Source organism: Miscanthus floridulus, chromosome 16 (assembly GCF_019320115.1).
Source record: "Miscanthus floridulus cultivar M001 chromosome 16, ASM1932011v1, whole genome shotgun sequence".
NCBI lineage: Eukaryota > Viridiplantae > Streptophyta > Magnoliopsida > Poales > Poaceae > Miscanthus > Miscanthus floridulus.
Genome location: NC_089595.1, coordinates 95656510 through 95671781, shown reverse-complemented (window position 1 = coordinate 95671781; position 15272 = coordinate 95656510). Strand labels below are relative to the sequence as shown.

At 43.4% G+C, this 15272-nt stretch overlaps 1 protein-coding gene and 1 non-coding gene across 3 annotated transcripts; one reads left to right on the top strand and one right to left on the bottom strand.

Annotated features, from left to right (window-relative positions):
- Positions 1 to 6315: 6315 nt before the first annotated feature.
- On the bottom strand, positions 6316 to 12332 carry LOC136511670 (probable NOT transcription complex subunit VIP2). Of its 2 annotated transcripts, none has more exons than XM_066505712.1 (15): positions 12196 to 12332; positions 10650 to 10751; positions 10155 to 10260; positions 9898 to 10064; positions 9444 to 9804; positions 8874 to 9086; positions 8681 to 8782; positions 7982 to 8067; positions 7830 to 7901; positions 7216 to 7644; positions 7086 to 7138; positions 6970 to 7011; positions 6720 to 6864; positions 6548 to 6632; positions 6316 to 6453 (listed from the first exon to the last, which is right to left on the bottom strand). In XM_066505712.1, exons 2-14 carry the CDS (start codon positions 10665 to 10667, stop codon positions 6549 to 6551), a joined length of 1878 nt encoding a protein of 625 aa, XP_066361809.1. In that variant the 5' UTR covers positions 10668 to 10751; positions 12196 to 12332; the 3' UTR covers positions 6316 to 6453; position 6548. The 2 variants fall into 2 exon arrangements, with proteins under 2 accessions (XP_066361809.1, XP_066361810.1); XM_066505713.1 differs by having other exon boundaries at positions 8012 to 8067.
- Positions 10155 to 10232, top strand: LOC136514669 (small nucleolar RNA snoR35). Its single transcript, XR_010773811.1, has one exon. It is a non-coding gene; the product is annotated as a small nucleolar RNA snoR35 (small nucleolar RNA).
- Positions 12333 to 15272: the final 2940 nt, after the last annotated feature.

The window sequence follows — 15272 nt, the reverse complement described above, 5'->3', positions numbered from 1 at the left end:
CGTCGGAAGTCCCGATGTGAGTCAGAACTCCCGACAGTCGGAAGTCCCGACCCAAGCCGGGAGTCCTGGCATTGATGGTTCTACTGACCTGCTGACTGTGCACGTCGGAAGTCCCAACGTTCGTCGGAAGTTCCGACCGTCGGAAGTCCCGACGTTCATCGGAAGTTCCGACGTTGGCTGTCTCGAGTGGACTTTGACCTCGCATGAACAGTGTTTTCTTCATACGTCGGAAGTCCCGAGATCTGCGTCGGAACTCCCGACGTAGATCTGAACGGTTAGATTTTGCCTTGGAGTATATATATCCGTCTCCTCCATTCTAACCGTTGCCCACTCACTTCATTGCAACGAACACTCGGCCAAAACAGCCCCCAAGCATTCTAGGCTCCCCTCTCTTCACTCCTTTGCTTCCAACTTTGATTCCCAAAGGGTTTGAGTGATTGGAGAGTGGATTGAGTGAGAAAAACACTTTGAGCAAGCTTGAGCACTTGATTTCTTCGTCAAGCCGGTTTGATTTGCATTTGTTACTCTTGGGGATTTTCCCCTAGCCGGCTAGACGTTGCCCAAGAGCTTCCATCTTGTGGAAGAGCCTTGGGAAGTTTGTATTAGCCTTGTTTTCTAGTGAAGAAACTCAAGTGACCTTTGTGGTATCCTTGAGTGAGGCAAGGAGGTGGAAGAGACTCCGACCAAAGTGGTCACCTCAACAACGAGGACGTAGGAGCTCCTTTGTGGGGCTACCGAACCTCGGGATAAATTCTTGTCTCCCGCGTGCTTGTTGTTGTTGTGATTTGCTCGAATTTACATGTATTTGGTTATCTTCCTCTCTCTAGCTATTTCTTAGGGTTTGGGCCTCGATCTACGGAGTGGTGGCTTATCAACGTCAAGAGAGTGACCCAACACCTTACCTTACCACTAGGAAGTGGGTTTGTAAGTTATCGGCATCACAAAGTTCATTTTAGCACTTGTAGTTCATTTCCCGTAGGGGTCGGAAGTGCTGACAATTTGTGTTGGAAGTTCTGACCCAAACTGTCAGGACTTCTGACACGTCGGAAGTTCTGACCCAAACGTCGGGACTTCTGACACGTCGGAAGTTCTGACCCAAACTGTCGGGACTTCCAACATTAACTGACTAGTGCATTTTGATTCAACTCTTTGGTTGCCGTTGTTTGGCTCCCTAGGTTTATCTAGTGTCTTTTATATACTTTGTGGCTAACTTATGAGGGGTTGTATTACTTTGATTTGGAGTTTCTATTTTGGAAACTCCTATTACTAATCGTTTCCGCTTTTAAAGGTGTTGGTTTTTTAGAAACGCCTATTCACCCCCCTCTAATGCCGATTGGGTTAATGCTATGCACGAGGAGTTAGAGAACTTTGAGCGGAACCAAGTGTGGGTTTTAGTTCCACCTCCACCAGAGTGCCACCCCATAGGTACAAAGTGGGTTTACAAGAACAAGCAGAGTGAGGATGGGGTGGTGGTGAGAAACAGGCTCAGGGTTTTTGCCAAAAAGAGGGAATAGACTATGAAGAAACCTTTGCTCCTATTGCCCGTCTAGAAGCCATTAGGATTCTTTTAGCATTTGTAGCTTCGAAAGGGTTCAAGCTGTATCAGATGGATGTAAAGAGTGCCTTCTTGAATGGGTACATAGAGGAAGAGGTTTATGTGAGGCAACCCCCTGGCTTTGAAAATCCAAAGTACCCCAACCATGTTTTTAAACTCCACAAAGCCTTGTATGGTTTGAAACAAGCCCCAAGAGCCTGGTATGAGCGTTTAAAAGCTTTCTTGCTTGATAAGGGTTTTAGGATGGGTTCCGTAGATAAGACTTTGTTCCTCCTCAAGCAAGGCACATATATCCTTTTGGTTCAGATATACGTGGATGATATAATCTTTGGTGGCTCTTCTCATGCTCTTGTTGCCAAGTTTTCAGATACTATGAGCAGGGAATTTGAGATGAGCATGATGGGTGAATTGACTTTCTTCCTCGGGCTGCAAATCAAGCAAACTCGTGAGGGGACGTTCGTGCACCAAGGCAAGTACACCAAGGACGTGCTCAAGAAATTTGATATGGGTGAGACCAAGCCTCTTTCGACGCCCATGTCAACCACGACGGCCCTGGATGAGGACAAGGAGGGAGAAGCCGTGGACCAGAAGGAATACCGAAGCATGATCGGGTCCCTGCTGTACCTAACGGCGACGAGACCAGACATCCAGTTCGCAGTCTGCTTGTGCACGCGCTTTCAGTCTTCGCTGCCACGTCTCATCATCAAGCCATCAAGCGGATCCTCAGGTACCTTCGTTTCACACCCGAGTTTGGTCTTTGGTTTTCAGCCTCCTCCTCTCTTTCTCTTTGCGGGTATTCTGATGCGGATTATGCTGGTTGTCGTGTTGAGAGGAAGTCCACTTTGGGGACTTGTCAGTTTCTTGGATCTTCTCTTGTGTCTTGGTCTTCTCGCAAGCAGTCTAGTGTCGCCCAATCCACCACAGAAGCTGAGTATGTTGCTACTGCTGCTTGTTGTTCCCAGTTGCTTTGGATGATAGCTACTCTGAGAGACTTTGGGTTAGAGTTTAGGTGAGTGCCTTTGTTTTGTGACAGCACCAGTGCCATAAGTGTAGCCAAAAACCCAGTCCTTCACTCAAAGACAAAGCACATAGAAGTTCGCTTTCACTTCTTGCGTGACCACTATGAGAAAGGTGATATCGATCTGCACCACATTGATACCCAAAACCAGCTCGCAGATATCTTCACCAAACCACTTGACCAAGCCCAGTTTGCTCGCTTGCGAGGGGAGCTTGGAGTTTGTTTCCCTTTTTAGAGGAGGGAAACTTTGGTTGTTGTATTCTAGTTTTGCTTTTCTTTGTAGTTTAGCCTTTGTTTTTGTTTTTATATCATACTTGCATATCATATCATCATGTATCATATTGCATCCTGAGCTTCATCCTTATAGTAGCTAGATTGACACTATGCTCTTGTTGGGGATGTTATGGACATACATGATGTGCTTTTGGCTTAGGCTCCTCTTGATCAATTGATGCATGTTATGAGCTAAGCTTGTTTTCCAAACTGTGAACTTGATTAAAACTTATTGAAACATGAAATGTGTTCACCACTACTTGTGGCACTAGCATGTGTAGAATGTGTCGAGATCTTTTTCTTGCTTCATATATATGCTTAGTTGCTACGGCTCATACCTTGAGTTACATACTTGCTTGAGAAACTTGAATTTGTGCGAAAACTTGAAAATCAAACTAAGTGATTTGAAAAGATCGGGATGGGTCTGTACTATCCTATGTCAGAGTATCGAGACAGCTCCAAATTGCACTCATTGGTGAACTTGAGCTCTGTAATGGATACCGAGATCATTGTCTTAAGCTTCTGATTGCCTTTGGCATAGGCTTGACATGGTCGCTAAGTTAGGTTTTGATGGCACAGATAACCTCCCGCACACACTTGTCTGACAAACTTTGGTAATAAGCTACATAACTCCGATAAATTTCAATTGGTGTCTAAAATTTGATCAAACCACAAGTTTGTCTCATGACATGATGTGTGAACTTTGTTTGGGGTAGTTCACTTTGCATACATGTGTAGCATAAGGTCGATCTCCTGTCTATTTTTGCTATGTGCTCCTTTGGTGGTGAACCCTCTTTTAAAATTGCTCAAACTTGATCAAAATTGCTTAAATGCCATATTTTGTCTCATTTGGTCACTTTAAGCATTTGCTAGCACTTGTATGTGTTGCTATATATACATGACAGCATCAACTAGAGCCTCTTTTCAATCTACTTACTATAATCTTGAAGCTTCTGCATTCGTGCATTTCTGCATTCATAGCATGATTTGAGGGGGAGATGCAATCTTTGGGCTCTAGCTTGATAAGTGCATGTGTCAACAAGGGGGAGAAGTTTTCCACACTCACAATGACACAAGGGGAGAAATATTCAGAAAAGGGGAAGAAACTTCCAATTTCACCTAAAGTTGAGAGATATGCATTCATTTGAGAGAGATTGCACTTGTTCAGGGGGAGTTGCATTTGAGGTGTTTTGCTAGATGTGTTGAGCCTTTGCCTCTTCTGGAGGGTCTAGCAGTTTTTCGGTTTTTCGGGCTTTGCTAGTGGTGTTGAGCCCGTTGCCTCTTCTTGAGGGCTAGCTTTGTTTTACTTGGTTGCGTCGAGCCGTTGCCCATGTCTTTGGGGATCAAGTTTTGCTCATTTTCAAATGACCCGGTTCTTGGCTTTTCTTTGGCTTTTGGTCATTTGGGTGAGTTCTTTCTTTTCTCTTCTTCTTCTTTTTCTTTTGCTCAAGCTGTTCGTGTATTGGTGTTGACAATGCACTCATCAAGGGGGAGATTGCGAACACAAGGTTGACAAGTATCCTTGTGTCTTCGTTTTGTGATGAGTGATTGTCAATGTGATCCACGAAGTAGGTTGAGTGGTGACTAACCCTACCATGGCGAAAGCTATGTGTGCGACATGTCTTTTGGCTTGTGTTGTGCAGGTGTGGAGCTCGGATGCGGTGGTCGACGGCGAGGTGAAGGTCAAGGAGGACGTGCCGTGCCGACAGACCAGGAGCGATGAAGGACGGACGTGAGGCTTGGACCGAGGGACCCAGAGGCCAGGTGACTAGCCGCGGTGGCTGACACTTGGGACATCGACAAGTGCAAGAAGACATGGAGTGACGGTGTTGACCGGGTCAAGACGGCGGACGCGTGAGTCGAGCGAGGCTCAGGAGGACTTGGCGGGCCAGCCGGTCGAGGACGGCGGTGACACGCGTCGGATGGCGGGGGACGCGTATAGAGTACGCTACTCGCGGACGGTTTGATGGTTTGGACCTCAAAACCATCAGATGGACGGTTTACGGGTTTGGGCCTCAAAACCCGGGCGGAGGTTCCGAGGAGGGACGGACGGCACATGGCGGCATCGGGGAGTTCGCGTTGAGGCGAAGCTACCGATGAGAAGGCGCGGTGGCCGTCGGATCAAGATTACACCAGGTTGGACAACAACGCCCTTGGGCTTAGCGGTTCAACTCATTTGTATGCAGGGGCAAAACTGAGAATGTGTAATAGCCCTGTTAAATAGGATGAGGGAGCCCCCATCTCCCTCACCTCCTCTAGTTTTTATTTTCTCCTTTAGGGTTTCTTTCTCTAGTTTGCTCCCATGTATGAGAGAGGTCCACAACTCAAATTGTGACTTGGTTTTGAAGGAATCGGTGGCCGTAACCACCGTATGCCCTCCGGGATTCATGATTTAGTTGTGTTCTTGATGTGATTTTGGTGTTCTTCACGAGCTCCTTTTGTCCCTTCTTGTTTCCCCTCTCGTTTCTTCGTTTTGGGATGGTTTTGGTTCATTCTTGTTGCCTTGGATCAATCAATGACATGAGTAGAAGCTTTCCACAGAAGAAAATCCACTAATTCCTCACGAGATCGCAGATCCGGGCAATTTTAGTTCTTGACCTAGTTTTTGGGGGATTCTTCAATTCCTTCGATTCACGGAGCTAGAATTTGTCTCGGGCCATGATCCTTTAGAGGTTGCCTTTCTACTCGCTTGTGAACCCTTGTGCAAAGTTTCAAGTCATTTGGAGTTGATTTGATGAAGTTATGGCTTGATTTGATTTTTCCCGAGAAACTGCTCGCTCATACCGGACGCGTCCGATATAATCTAGGACGTGTCCGATATTTCTCACTTTTGAGTTTTGAGCTGAAATTTGGTGGAGATCTTCCCTTGGTGTCTAAAGAGCTATGGTTAAAATTTCATGATTTTTGGACACCGTTTGACGGGGTTTTGAATTTTTCTCTTTTGGTCAGCTTGCTGCTGAAAATACCTAACGTGTCCGAGATCATACCGAACGTGTCCGATATTTACAGGAGCAGTGCTGTTCTTTGCTCGTTTGGGCTCCAATCTGTGTTTCATTTGCTTTGTGGTAACCCGCTGTGTTCTAAGGGAGCATCCACCCTTCTCTAGGGTCGTGGTCATCAAGTATATTGTGTATGCTTTTTGGGGATTGATATTGGGACAATTGTCGAAGATTCCCATTCAACCACACCCCCCCCCCCCCCCTCGGGTCGCCGTTTCCGGTCCTTCAAACAGGCAACGTGCACTTCTCAAATCCAAAGTCTGATTATATTTTCATGCGACTCAAAACGGTCAAAACATTGATAGTCATCACGGTGACTGCGTCACAACAGCAAAAAGAAACTCAAAAGTCTAAACATAGGTACAGTTGCCCTACGAATTAACGCCAATGAATTCTGAAGCAAACCTAAATCTCAGCTACATGTCTACAACTGCCACCTGGCAGGGCTGCCGGCCAACAAAGGAGCTCCATTTTCCAGATCAGCATGCATGTCAATTTCCTGGGGTCAGAAGTTCTTACAGAATCATTTTGTATGAACTCATCCCATCTATGACAACAGCTACAGATCAAACCAAACTGACTTCAAATGCAGGAGAACCTAGGGCAAGCTGCAAGGGTAAATATGTGTGCATCAGAGAAGCAAGTCAAACATACACATAATTAATCATACTTTCCTTTTATGCATGATAGAAGCATTGCTACCTTATAATTCTCGCCTAATATTTTGGCCAGCAGAAGGAAGGACAGGTCTCTTCTCCACTGCTTCGTAATGAAGAACAAAATTGTCCTGCAAGCAAAAGAATGCTCAGATACACATTTCTCTGCTAATAGATAAGGATAAGGATTCTGCATGGTTTGATTCAGATAACGAAACCTTATGGACAGTATCCCAGATGCTTGGATCAAAACAAATGTAGGACCCTCGTTCATGAAGTGGAGTTTTCACAAGAGGTGCAGAATTAGGAGCTCTTGTGAGCCAGACACGGTAGTCTTTGTGGTAAAACCACCCTTTATTGTATCTGAAAACATGAAGCAGCAATTTGCTTAAACAAACATGGTTGGTTGCAAGCTATATATCAAGAATACAGAGAGTGATCTATAAACTGTGCAGTTTCTATGCTTACAGTTCATTAGCAGCATATAACTGAGCGACATCCTTAGGCATGCTGCACAAAGAACATAGTTAGATGATGCACAGCCTAGTTACATCAAATTAGTAGATAAATGAACTCTAAAGTACCTGTAAAAGATGTAGAATAGTGTCAAGGGGTGAAACTTCTGAAAATGTAATGGCTGCAGAGGATGAAAAAATATGTGAATATGCAATGTCAAGAAGGAGGCTAACAAAAACTAAATGTTTAGAAGCTTACTTGCAGTGCTGGTGGTGGCTCTGCGGAGAAACAAGCAGGGATCTGATAATCAGGCTCTCCTATAGCTGGCTCATTTGACCACGGAGAGCCAAATGTCTTGTAAAGATTATCTTGGGAGTTCAAATTCAACCCCAACGATGTCAAATCAATCCCCAAAGCAAGAGCTGTTGGTCCAGGCTCTTTCATTCTTATTAAACCCAACAATCCAAGTAAGCTATATGGATCTGGCGCAGCCTGTGTTCCCTGAACGGATTTTTGGCTCTGATCCTTGTACTGTTGAGGACCTGAAGATGCCTGCAACCTAAGTGAATTTTGAGTCTGTGGTTGATGGTACTTCTGCATGAATTGCTCATAAACCCCCGAATTAGTTGACGGACTTGGAGAATTTGATGGTCTTAGTCCAATAGTTTCCAGCCCAGCATTTTTAACCTAATAAAAGATCACTATGGTTAGTAATCCACATTCAGAAAGCTTAGCAGGCACCCAAAAAAAAAATCAAATCTCAGTAGGACCCTGCTGCTCTGGTGGGAAATGAAAATAACAAATCAAGCAGTTTAAAAAAAAGGTTATGTGTTCAATCTTGAGATGATGTGAACAAAAGTAGTATTACTTACTGAATTAGCACTCTGCTGATGTTGACGGGGTGGATAGCTGCTTCCCAAGTTAAAGCCAGATGGTCTAGCCATCTATAGAATCATGTGTGCCGAAATTACGAATAAGCAAAAATATGTGTTCAGGAAATCAAATGGTAAAACCATCAACTCACAGGATAATGTTGTGCTTGCATAATATTTACATTCTCATGAAGGTGGTCCTTGTGATGGATATCCATAGGATAATCTGAGGAACTACCTTATATTCCAAAGAAACATATAATTAGATAATACACTCCAGAAGAGAGAAAAAAAAAGTATGATAAAAACATAATCAGCAGAAACAAAAAAAAACAATGAAGCTAGCATAACATTAGTTGGAAACTTGAGTAGAGGATCAGGACATCAAAGTGTGATTAAACAAGAAGGAAACAACAAAGGAACTAATAAGATATCACAGATTATCATGTAGTGCTGAATTATAGCATATGTTGTGATTTTGTGAATGGCTGAATGCAATTTTCCAAACCAAAAAAAAAAGGGCAGACCCAGTGCTGGAGGCTCCCACATGAGTGGGGTCTGGGGAAGGGAAAAACCGAGGCAAGCCTTCCCCCCGCAAAATCTGCAGAGAGGCTGCTTCGAACCCGCGACCTGGTGACTTAGTGAGACAGCTCTCACCACTACACCAGGCCTGCCCGTCAAAACCAAAAATATAAATAATAACACATGAAATGCAAGTGCACAAAGCTAAAAAAAACTGGACTGGTAACAGGAACAGGTGGCCGTTCATATCATATCAAACAAGGGTAAGAGCTTCTGTTTCTCTATTACACTCATAATGAGACTAGCAATGGTGATTGGTGAGCACACACCTTTATTTCCTGGTAAAGCTGGAAAATCTTCGTTCTGAATGCTGAATTCCTGATTTTGTTGCACAATGGCATTGACACTTACTCCATGCTTTCTCAGTGATCCTTCAAATTACAGAAATCAGAAGTTATATATAATCTAAAGAGTACTCTAATCTAAAAATCATCTGAAGATTTGTTAGCATTGCAGTATTACCATATTGTCCTTGACCACCTCCAGCAGAATTAGGCCGTCCAGTTAACTGAGGGAAGTCACTAATATCAAATGGAGCATTGTCACCTGAGCTTCCATCATATAGCATTCCAGAAGATCCTAAAGAACTGCTTCCTGACTGTACTTGATTCTGAGATAGTGACCCTCCAGGTGATGGGTAAGAACTTCCAAGCAAGTTCATAAACTGTGGGGATGCTGGCAAAGGATAAACAAAGTGAAACATATATTATTACACTAAAGCCCAGTACATAATGGTACTGATTTCTAATAACAGCAGCCTGGTTCTTGTTAGTTTTGGGCCAAAGTGGGCCAAAATAACAGTTTGCTCTTTGAAGCTTCAGGAGCAAAGTGTTGCCCTTCGCCCCTTCCACATCCCTGTTACTAATCTTATCACAAGTGTACCTTTCAAATTTGAACTAGACAATTATAATTAGAACCAGATCATTTCTATCCAGCCAACATGAAAGATATAATGAGAATATACAAAGAGATTCATCAATAAAGCATGGAAAGTTCAACCAAGCCTGCATACCCGTACTGTCATCTACATACCTTGTTGAAGCATACTACCCATACGGTTGGATCCTTGAATGTTGATAGCCCCACTTCCAGAGTTGCCACTTAAATTCATGCGAGATGCAATACTAGGCATAGACAGTCCTCCAGAGCTTATATTTCTCCCAATATTGCTCCCACCCATAATATTCCCAGAATTTGTTATTCGTGGACCTAAATTCCCTAAGACTGGAGAAGCTACCAACCCAGGAGCAGAATTGCGGTTACCCACATTAGCCAAGTTTGAGGATAAACCTTGTATTGAACCACCAATAGCATTCGTGCTACTACTAAATCCAGGATTTCCCCCAACATTCATACCTCCTCTGTTGCTGATCCCAGAATGCCCATGAGGAATCTAAAAAAGGGGTCAAGCGAAATGAGAATCGAAGCAACAAAGATCCCACTCAGCGTGAACAGGAACAAGCTGTGGTTGCCAAGGAAAAAAAACCTGAGACATGGAAGCTTGAAGATTATTTGAAGGGAAGCGGCCACTGGAAATACCACCACCGGGTTGTTGAAACCCTGGAGACGGAATGCCCGCCAATGAATTATTTCTTGGTGCTAATGATCCAGAGATATTTGCAAGATTAAGATTTCCATGAATGTTGTGTGAGCCTTGCAAGCAAATTCAGAAGAGTTAACAATAAAAGCAGGTCAATGCAACATGCACCAATGGATTAACAAAATACTGTAATCTTCACCAACCTGAGTGATGAAAACCCGGAAGTGATCCAGATTGACCGGAAAAGGATGATGTAAATGGCCTTCCTGTTGAATCTCTAAGGTTTGAGGTGGCCCCACTAATGTTTGACTGCAAAAGTGATGAAAATGAGTTCACTCGTCAGAATATATAACTGGGACACTTTAAGATGCATTTGTACTTACAAGGATGCAAAAGGTAGAATAGCTTGAACAACAATGCTATTACATTAATCAATCGAGCATCAACTATCAAAGAAATAAGAGAAAACAAGGCATGTTTGCTTTCTGTTCAGCAACATTTTTATATATTTTTAATGTGACAGAGAACTAAACAGATACTAAACAAAAAATTTACCATGTCTAGAAAAGGAGAGGCTATAGGAGCCACTCATAAGTGATAACATACAACTGATCTAAGAAACTATAGTATGATTGTTTACTGAATAGAAAAAAGATGAAATACATAACCATATTAATTTAGTAAGGGTGATGACGTACATTCAGTGGTCCTGACATTTTGATTTGATGATGCCCAAAATTGAACAAGCCAGGAGCACGTCAAATATTATCCACCTAATGGCATGATATTGTTTATCCAATCTGAAGTCCAAGAAGAGACAATAGATGTGCAAGTTATTTATAAAACCATATTCAACAAAACACATTTTTACTTCAAATAAAGAAAAAGGAAAGCTAAACAAGCACATCGTCTCAGCAAGTTTTATCAGTAAACATGGCCAGATTACTTAACAAGTGCAAAGCTGGATCAAAAGTTGATTTCTAATTTGAAACACTAACAGGTACTCCCAAACTACAAAGACAGAAACAAAGTATTAGACCTGATTTAGGATGATAAGGGTGTGCGCAACGTTTAGGTCCAAATTAGCATTTTCAAAAATGCAACCATAACTCTGAAACTTAAAATTGGAAAGCCAAAAAAGACACAAATATTAGATCATGATTATTTCCAGGTTTACTACAACCTGAATACTAGCTGACTGATTTATAGAAGGCAAACCAGATGTTCTAAGAAGTAAGAAGTTACAAAAACAATTTAGTCAAAGAAAATACTGAGTGAAAGAAACATTTATTTGGGGGGATTTTCTTCTGGAATGACTTGCTGAAGCAGAAAGGGACTAGAACTCATGACTTGCTGAAGTGTAGGACTATCAACCAATCAAATAATAATAACTATAGTATGCAAACTTTATTATTTTTTAACAGCCCAACTGGCTCAGGGGACCCTCATGTTTATGGGTACAATCTACACAGAAATTATCTATGTAGTTAACCCAATAACATGTTAGGATAAGCATGAAGAACAAAGAAACTTCTGAAACTGGCAGGCTACATCGGAATATAGATGGACAGAGGATTGGCATATTTGATACACAAGTCAATAAACTTCTATGTTCATGACTTCTCTTACTATAGTTTCATCTCCACAGGAACCAATTCTGTGCAGGCTCGCAACAAAAGAATTGTTTGGCTGGTTTTGGTGCCCATGTGGTTTCCCTATAGAAGGTCCAATTTACAAAACTATCTGATCTGAGATTTACAATCCATCATGTCTGCAATGCAGAATCCAACTCGCCACTAAATAAAGCTGCAAGGTCTAAGTGGTACATGAACAGATGAAAAAAAAAGGATAATGGCCCGCTCGAAAATCATCACCCAGCAATTCAGGAAGCACCTCGATTACACCCCTGCAAATTTAGCACTCGTGCCAAATAATTTTATTAAACTCATGCTTCCCAGGTTTCTACTCCCCTACAAACTGATGGTTCTGTGACTAGTGATCAATCAAAAAACGTATACGGGCTCCAGCACTGAATTGCAGAATCCAGCCAGGGGCAGACCCAGTAAAGGACACGGGCCTACACATGTACATCCGATAGTTTTTTGCAACGAAAATGGAAGTTAGTAGGCATAATACATGTAGACCTGTAGCTAGATCAGATCCGAATACAAATAGCTTAAGTTAGGGTTTGGGTGCTCCGTTTCGCACAGCATGTAGGGAAGGGAAGGGAAGGGGTGGGCATACCTGGTGGGTGCTCGTCGCCGGTGAAGGCCCCGTACCTAGGCAGCTGGTGTAGGGCGGCGGCGGCTGTCGCCCAGTGGTCGTCAGAGAGCGCAGCACGCGGGGTGAACGGGAGAAGAGAAGGGAGGGAGAGAGTGGTGACGGAGCCGGGGGCTGTTTGGTTAAGGTCCTCCAGAAATTTGCAATTTACCTGGGCCTGGAACAGGCTCTGGGCCGCTGGACGCTGCTTTGGCACGAATGTTCAATCCTGGTCCAAAAGAGATCGGCCCGTTCACTTCTTATCGCCCTGGCTTATCAGCTATGCTATAGTGTTTTTCTCTTACGATAAATCGGTTTCAGCCGACTTATCAGCCGCAGAAACCATAGTCTCCTAGGCACTGTTTCTTTTTTTTTGCGACTTAGAGCTTCAATTAATACAATCTTCGGTCAGCAGATAGGCAATACAGGCCGGGATTGATTGCCACTCACCCATCCTATCGTCATTTAAGACCTGCTTAGGCAGTACATGAGCAACGCGATTACATCATCTATTGGCATAAACCAAAGAAAAATCTAGAAATGAGCACTACGATCTCTGATTTCTCTGATGACCAGAGAGATGCGCGATCTCTAGATGTTCACCGCCTCCCACAACTTCACCGGTTTTTTGCTATCTGTTTCAACTTGCACCCTTTGGACACCCATCTCCTCGACTAGAGCCACAACCATCCCTGCAGGCCAGGGTCTCCATCAACAAAGAGTCTAAGTCGTAGGGGTACCACTTCGCTTTCCCACCTTCCCACCTTCAAAATTATCGGTCTAATCCCGAAGGACAACCCCGGTCATACCCTGCCCAAGCACCGGATAGAAGGCGCCATCAGTATTGCATTTGATCCACCCTGTTTGTGGTGCCTACCACCTTTCTCTCACTTCACCCGCAAACTTCTGCTTCAGGGTTTTGGTGATCTTCCAGAGATCATGTGCGACATCAACCGCCCATTGCACAACCTTTCTCAGTGGCAATTGTCAGTTGTTCTTTCACATGACGGTGTTTATTTCTTTGCGTCCACAGCGAGTACATCCCAATGGTGAAAACACTATGGTCTTTATCAGAGTAGATATCATCCCGCAAAATGTCACTGGCCCAAGTGTGGGGGTGCATCCGAGGTAATTTTATGTCTGTCAAGGACTTAACCTCATGCCAAAACATCCTAGTAGTGGTGCATTTCAGTGAAGACATGCTTAATAGTCTCCCTTTCCGTTCCACACAAATCACAAAAACCAACTAGCTCAATGTGGCACCGATTGAGAATGTCCTTGGCCGGAAGGAATTCATGTAGAACCCGCCACCAAAAAACATTAACATTTGGAGGGACATTCAGTTTCAAAATCCTCTTCCAAGAGTCATCACTTGAACCTCAGGGTGATAGCCCGCCCTACGGTGTATGTGTTCAGCAAGTTTTGTGTATGCGAACTTCATCGTGTATTCAGCATGCTTCTCTGGTTCCCATGCCCACCAATCCCCCTCCAGTGGTCGCAAGGGAATCCGTAGGATAACATTGGCACCAATTGGAAGGAAGATGGCTCGGATGAGGTCCTCATTCCACTACCCAGAGCCTATCAGTAGTTCAGACGCCATGCTTACCTCTTGATCATCTCTGGGCGTTATCGGTCTAGCATCAAAGTGCAATGGAATCCACCTGTCCTGCCAAAAGTTAGTTGAGGTGCCATCTCCGATCCTTTTGATCAGTCCCTGTCCAAGGACTTCTTTCCCAGCTAAGATGGACCTCCAAGTATGGCTCACATGCTTCTTCCTTGTGCTTCCAAGGAAGTCAGTACCATGAAAGTACCTTCCAATATATACGCAACATGGTTCACAATTGAGGCACATCGATGGTTCTTCCTCTTCAACGGTGCAAGTTAGTGGTTCGAGATGAATCCCCTCTAGTTTGTCCTGGGCACTTTGTCTTGTCTCTTGTAATTGTTGTTGTTGAGTTGTCTCCTGACAAAGTTTGTAGTTGTGATGGGGCTTTTTGTTTTGTCCTAGTTAAAAAAAACTAGTGAGTTGAGTTGGGTGGGGTTTTGTTTCGACCGAGTTGATCAGTTGGCTCAATGAGAGAAGAGTTGTATGAAGTTGATAGTTGACCGGTCATAGCACCAAAGTTGTGTGGAGTGTGGCACTCTCTAGTTGTGTGTTTTTTGGCCCGATGTTCATTTAAAAAACGAGACCAACACTTTATTTTATTTTTATTCTGTCCCTTAAAAAATCATATATTTGTGTTATGTCATCGTAAGATTTCCTCTTTCCACCATTGCTTTGACATAGCATTGTGACACTGATAGTCCATTACCACTTGCATTTCTCCGGTACTTCATGAATCGCCATTTCTCCGGTGTTTTATGAATCATCATAATATTTGTGCTTATTTATCTAAAAGGCCGGCCAACGGATTATCACAATGTACACACAATATCATAGAGTACTCATCCAAGACCCGAGGTTTACTTTTCCTATTTTATATTAGACGCTCATCCTTCCTCACCCTTAATTATTGCATGCTTAGGGCACCCGCGGTGGTTAGTCAATTTCTTCAATAGTGCTAACTTTTAGCACATAGTTTTTACATGAATAGCCCCACAATACTCTCACGTAACCTTAAATTGTGTGTAACAGCTTAGCTCTCGATCAAGAGCTGGTTTTTCTCTCTCTTCTGTTAAAATATGAGAAAAATACTCAGAGCTAGTTTAATAGTCGATTGTTAGAGTTGCCCTTATGCTACAAACCCTGTGCACAAACTAAAGTGACCCTTTTGGTCCACTTTGCTGCAGTTCTCTGTTTTCCTTTGGTCTCGTTGAGGTTGACAAGCACTTCGGCATCGGCATGATCCTTGCGAGGAGGAGCGAGTCTAAAGTGAGGCTACGCCAAGCACAGTATACTGTTCATGTACTAAGATCCAATTTTTTTGTCAAACCGGAACGTTTGTTTGCGCCCGCTGTTGTCCAAGTCTAAGTGCTACAGTATTTTTGGCAGGCATATCGGTCCTCTGAATATTCCAGGTACTGCTGGTGCGTTTGTGCTGATTTTTTTTTTAATTTTAACA

Excerpts from the sequence above, each read along its gene's own strand:
- LOC136511670 (XM_066505712.1), bottom strand. Across the intron at positions 7,139-7,215 it reads AGCCACCACCAGCACTGCAA|CCATTACATTTTCAGAAGTT; the intron begins GTAAGCTTCTAA and ends CATCCTCTGCAG. Across the intron at positions 6,633-6,719 it reads TCTGGGATACTGTCCATAAG|GACAATTTTGTTCTTCATTA; the intron begins GTTTCGTTATCT and ends TTTTGCTTGCAG.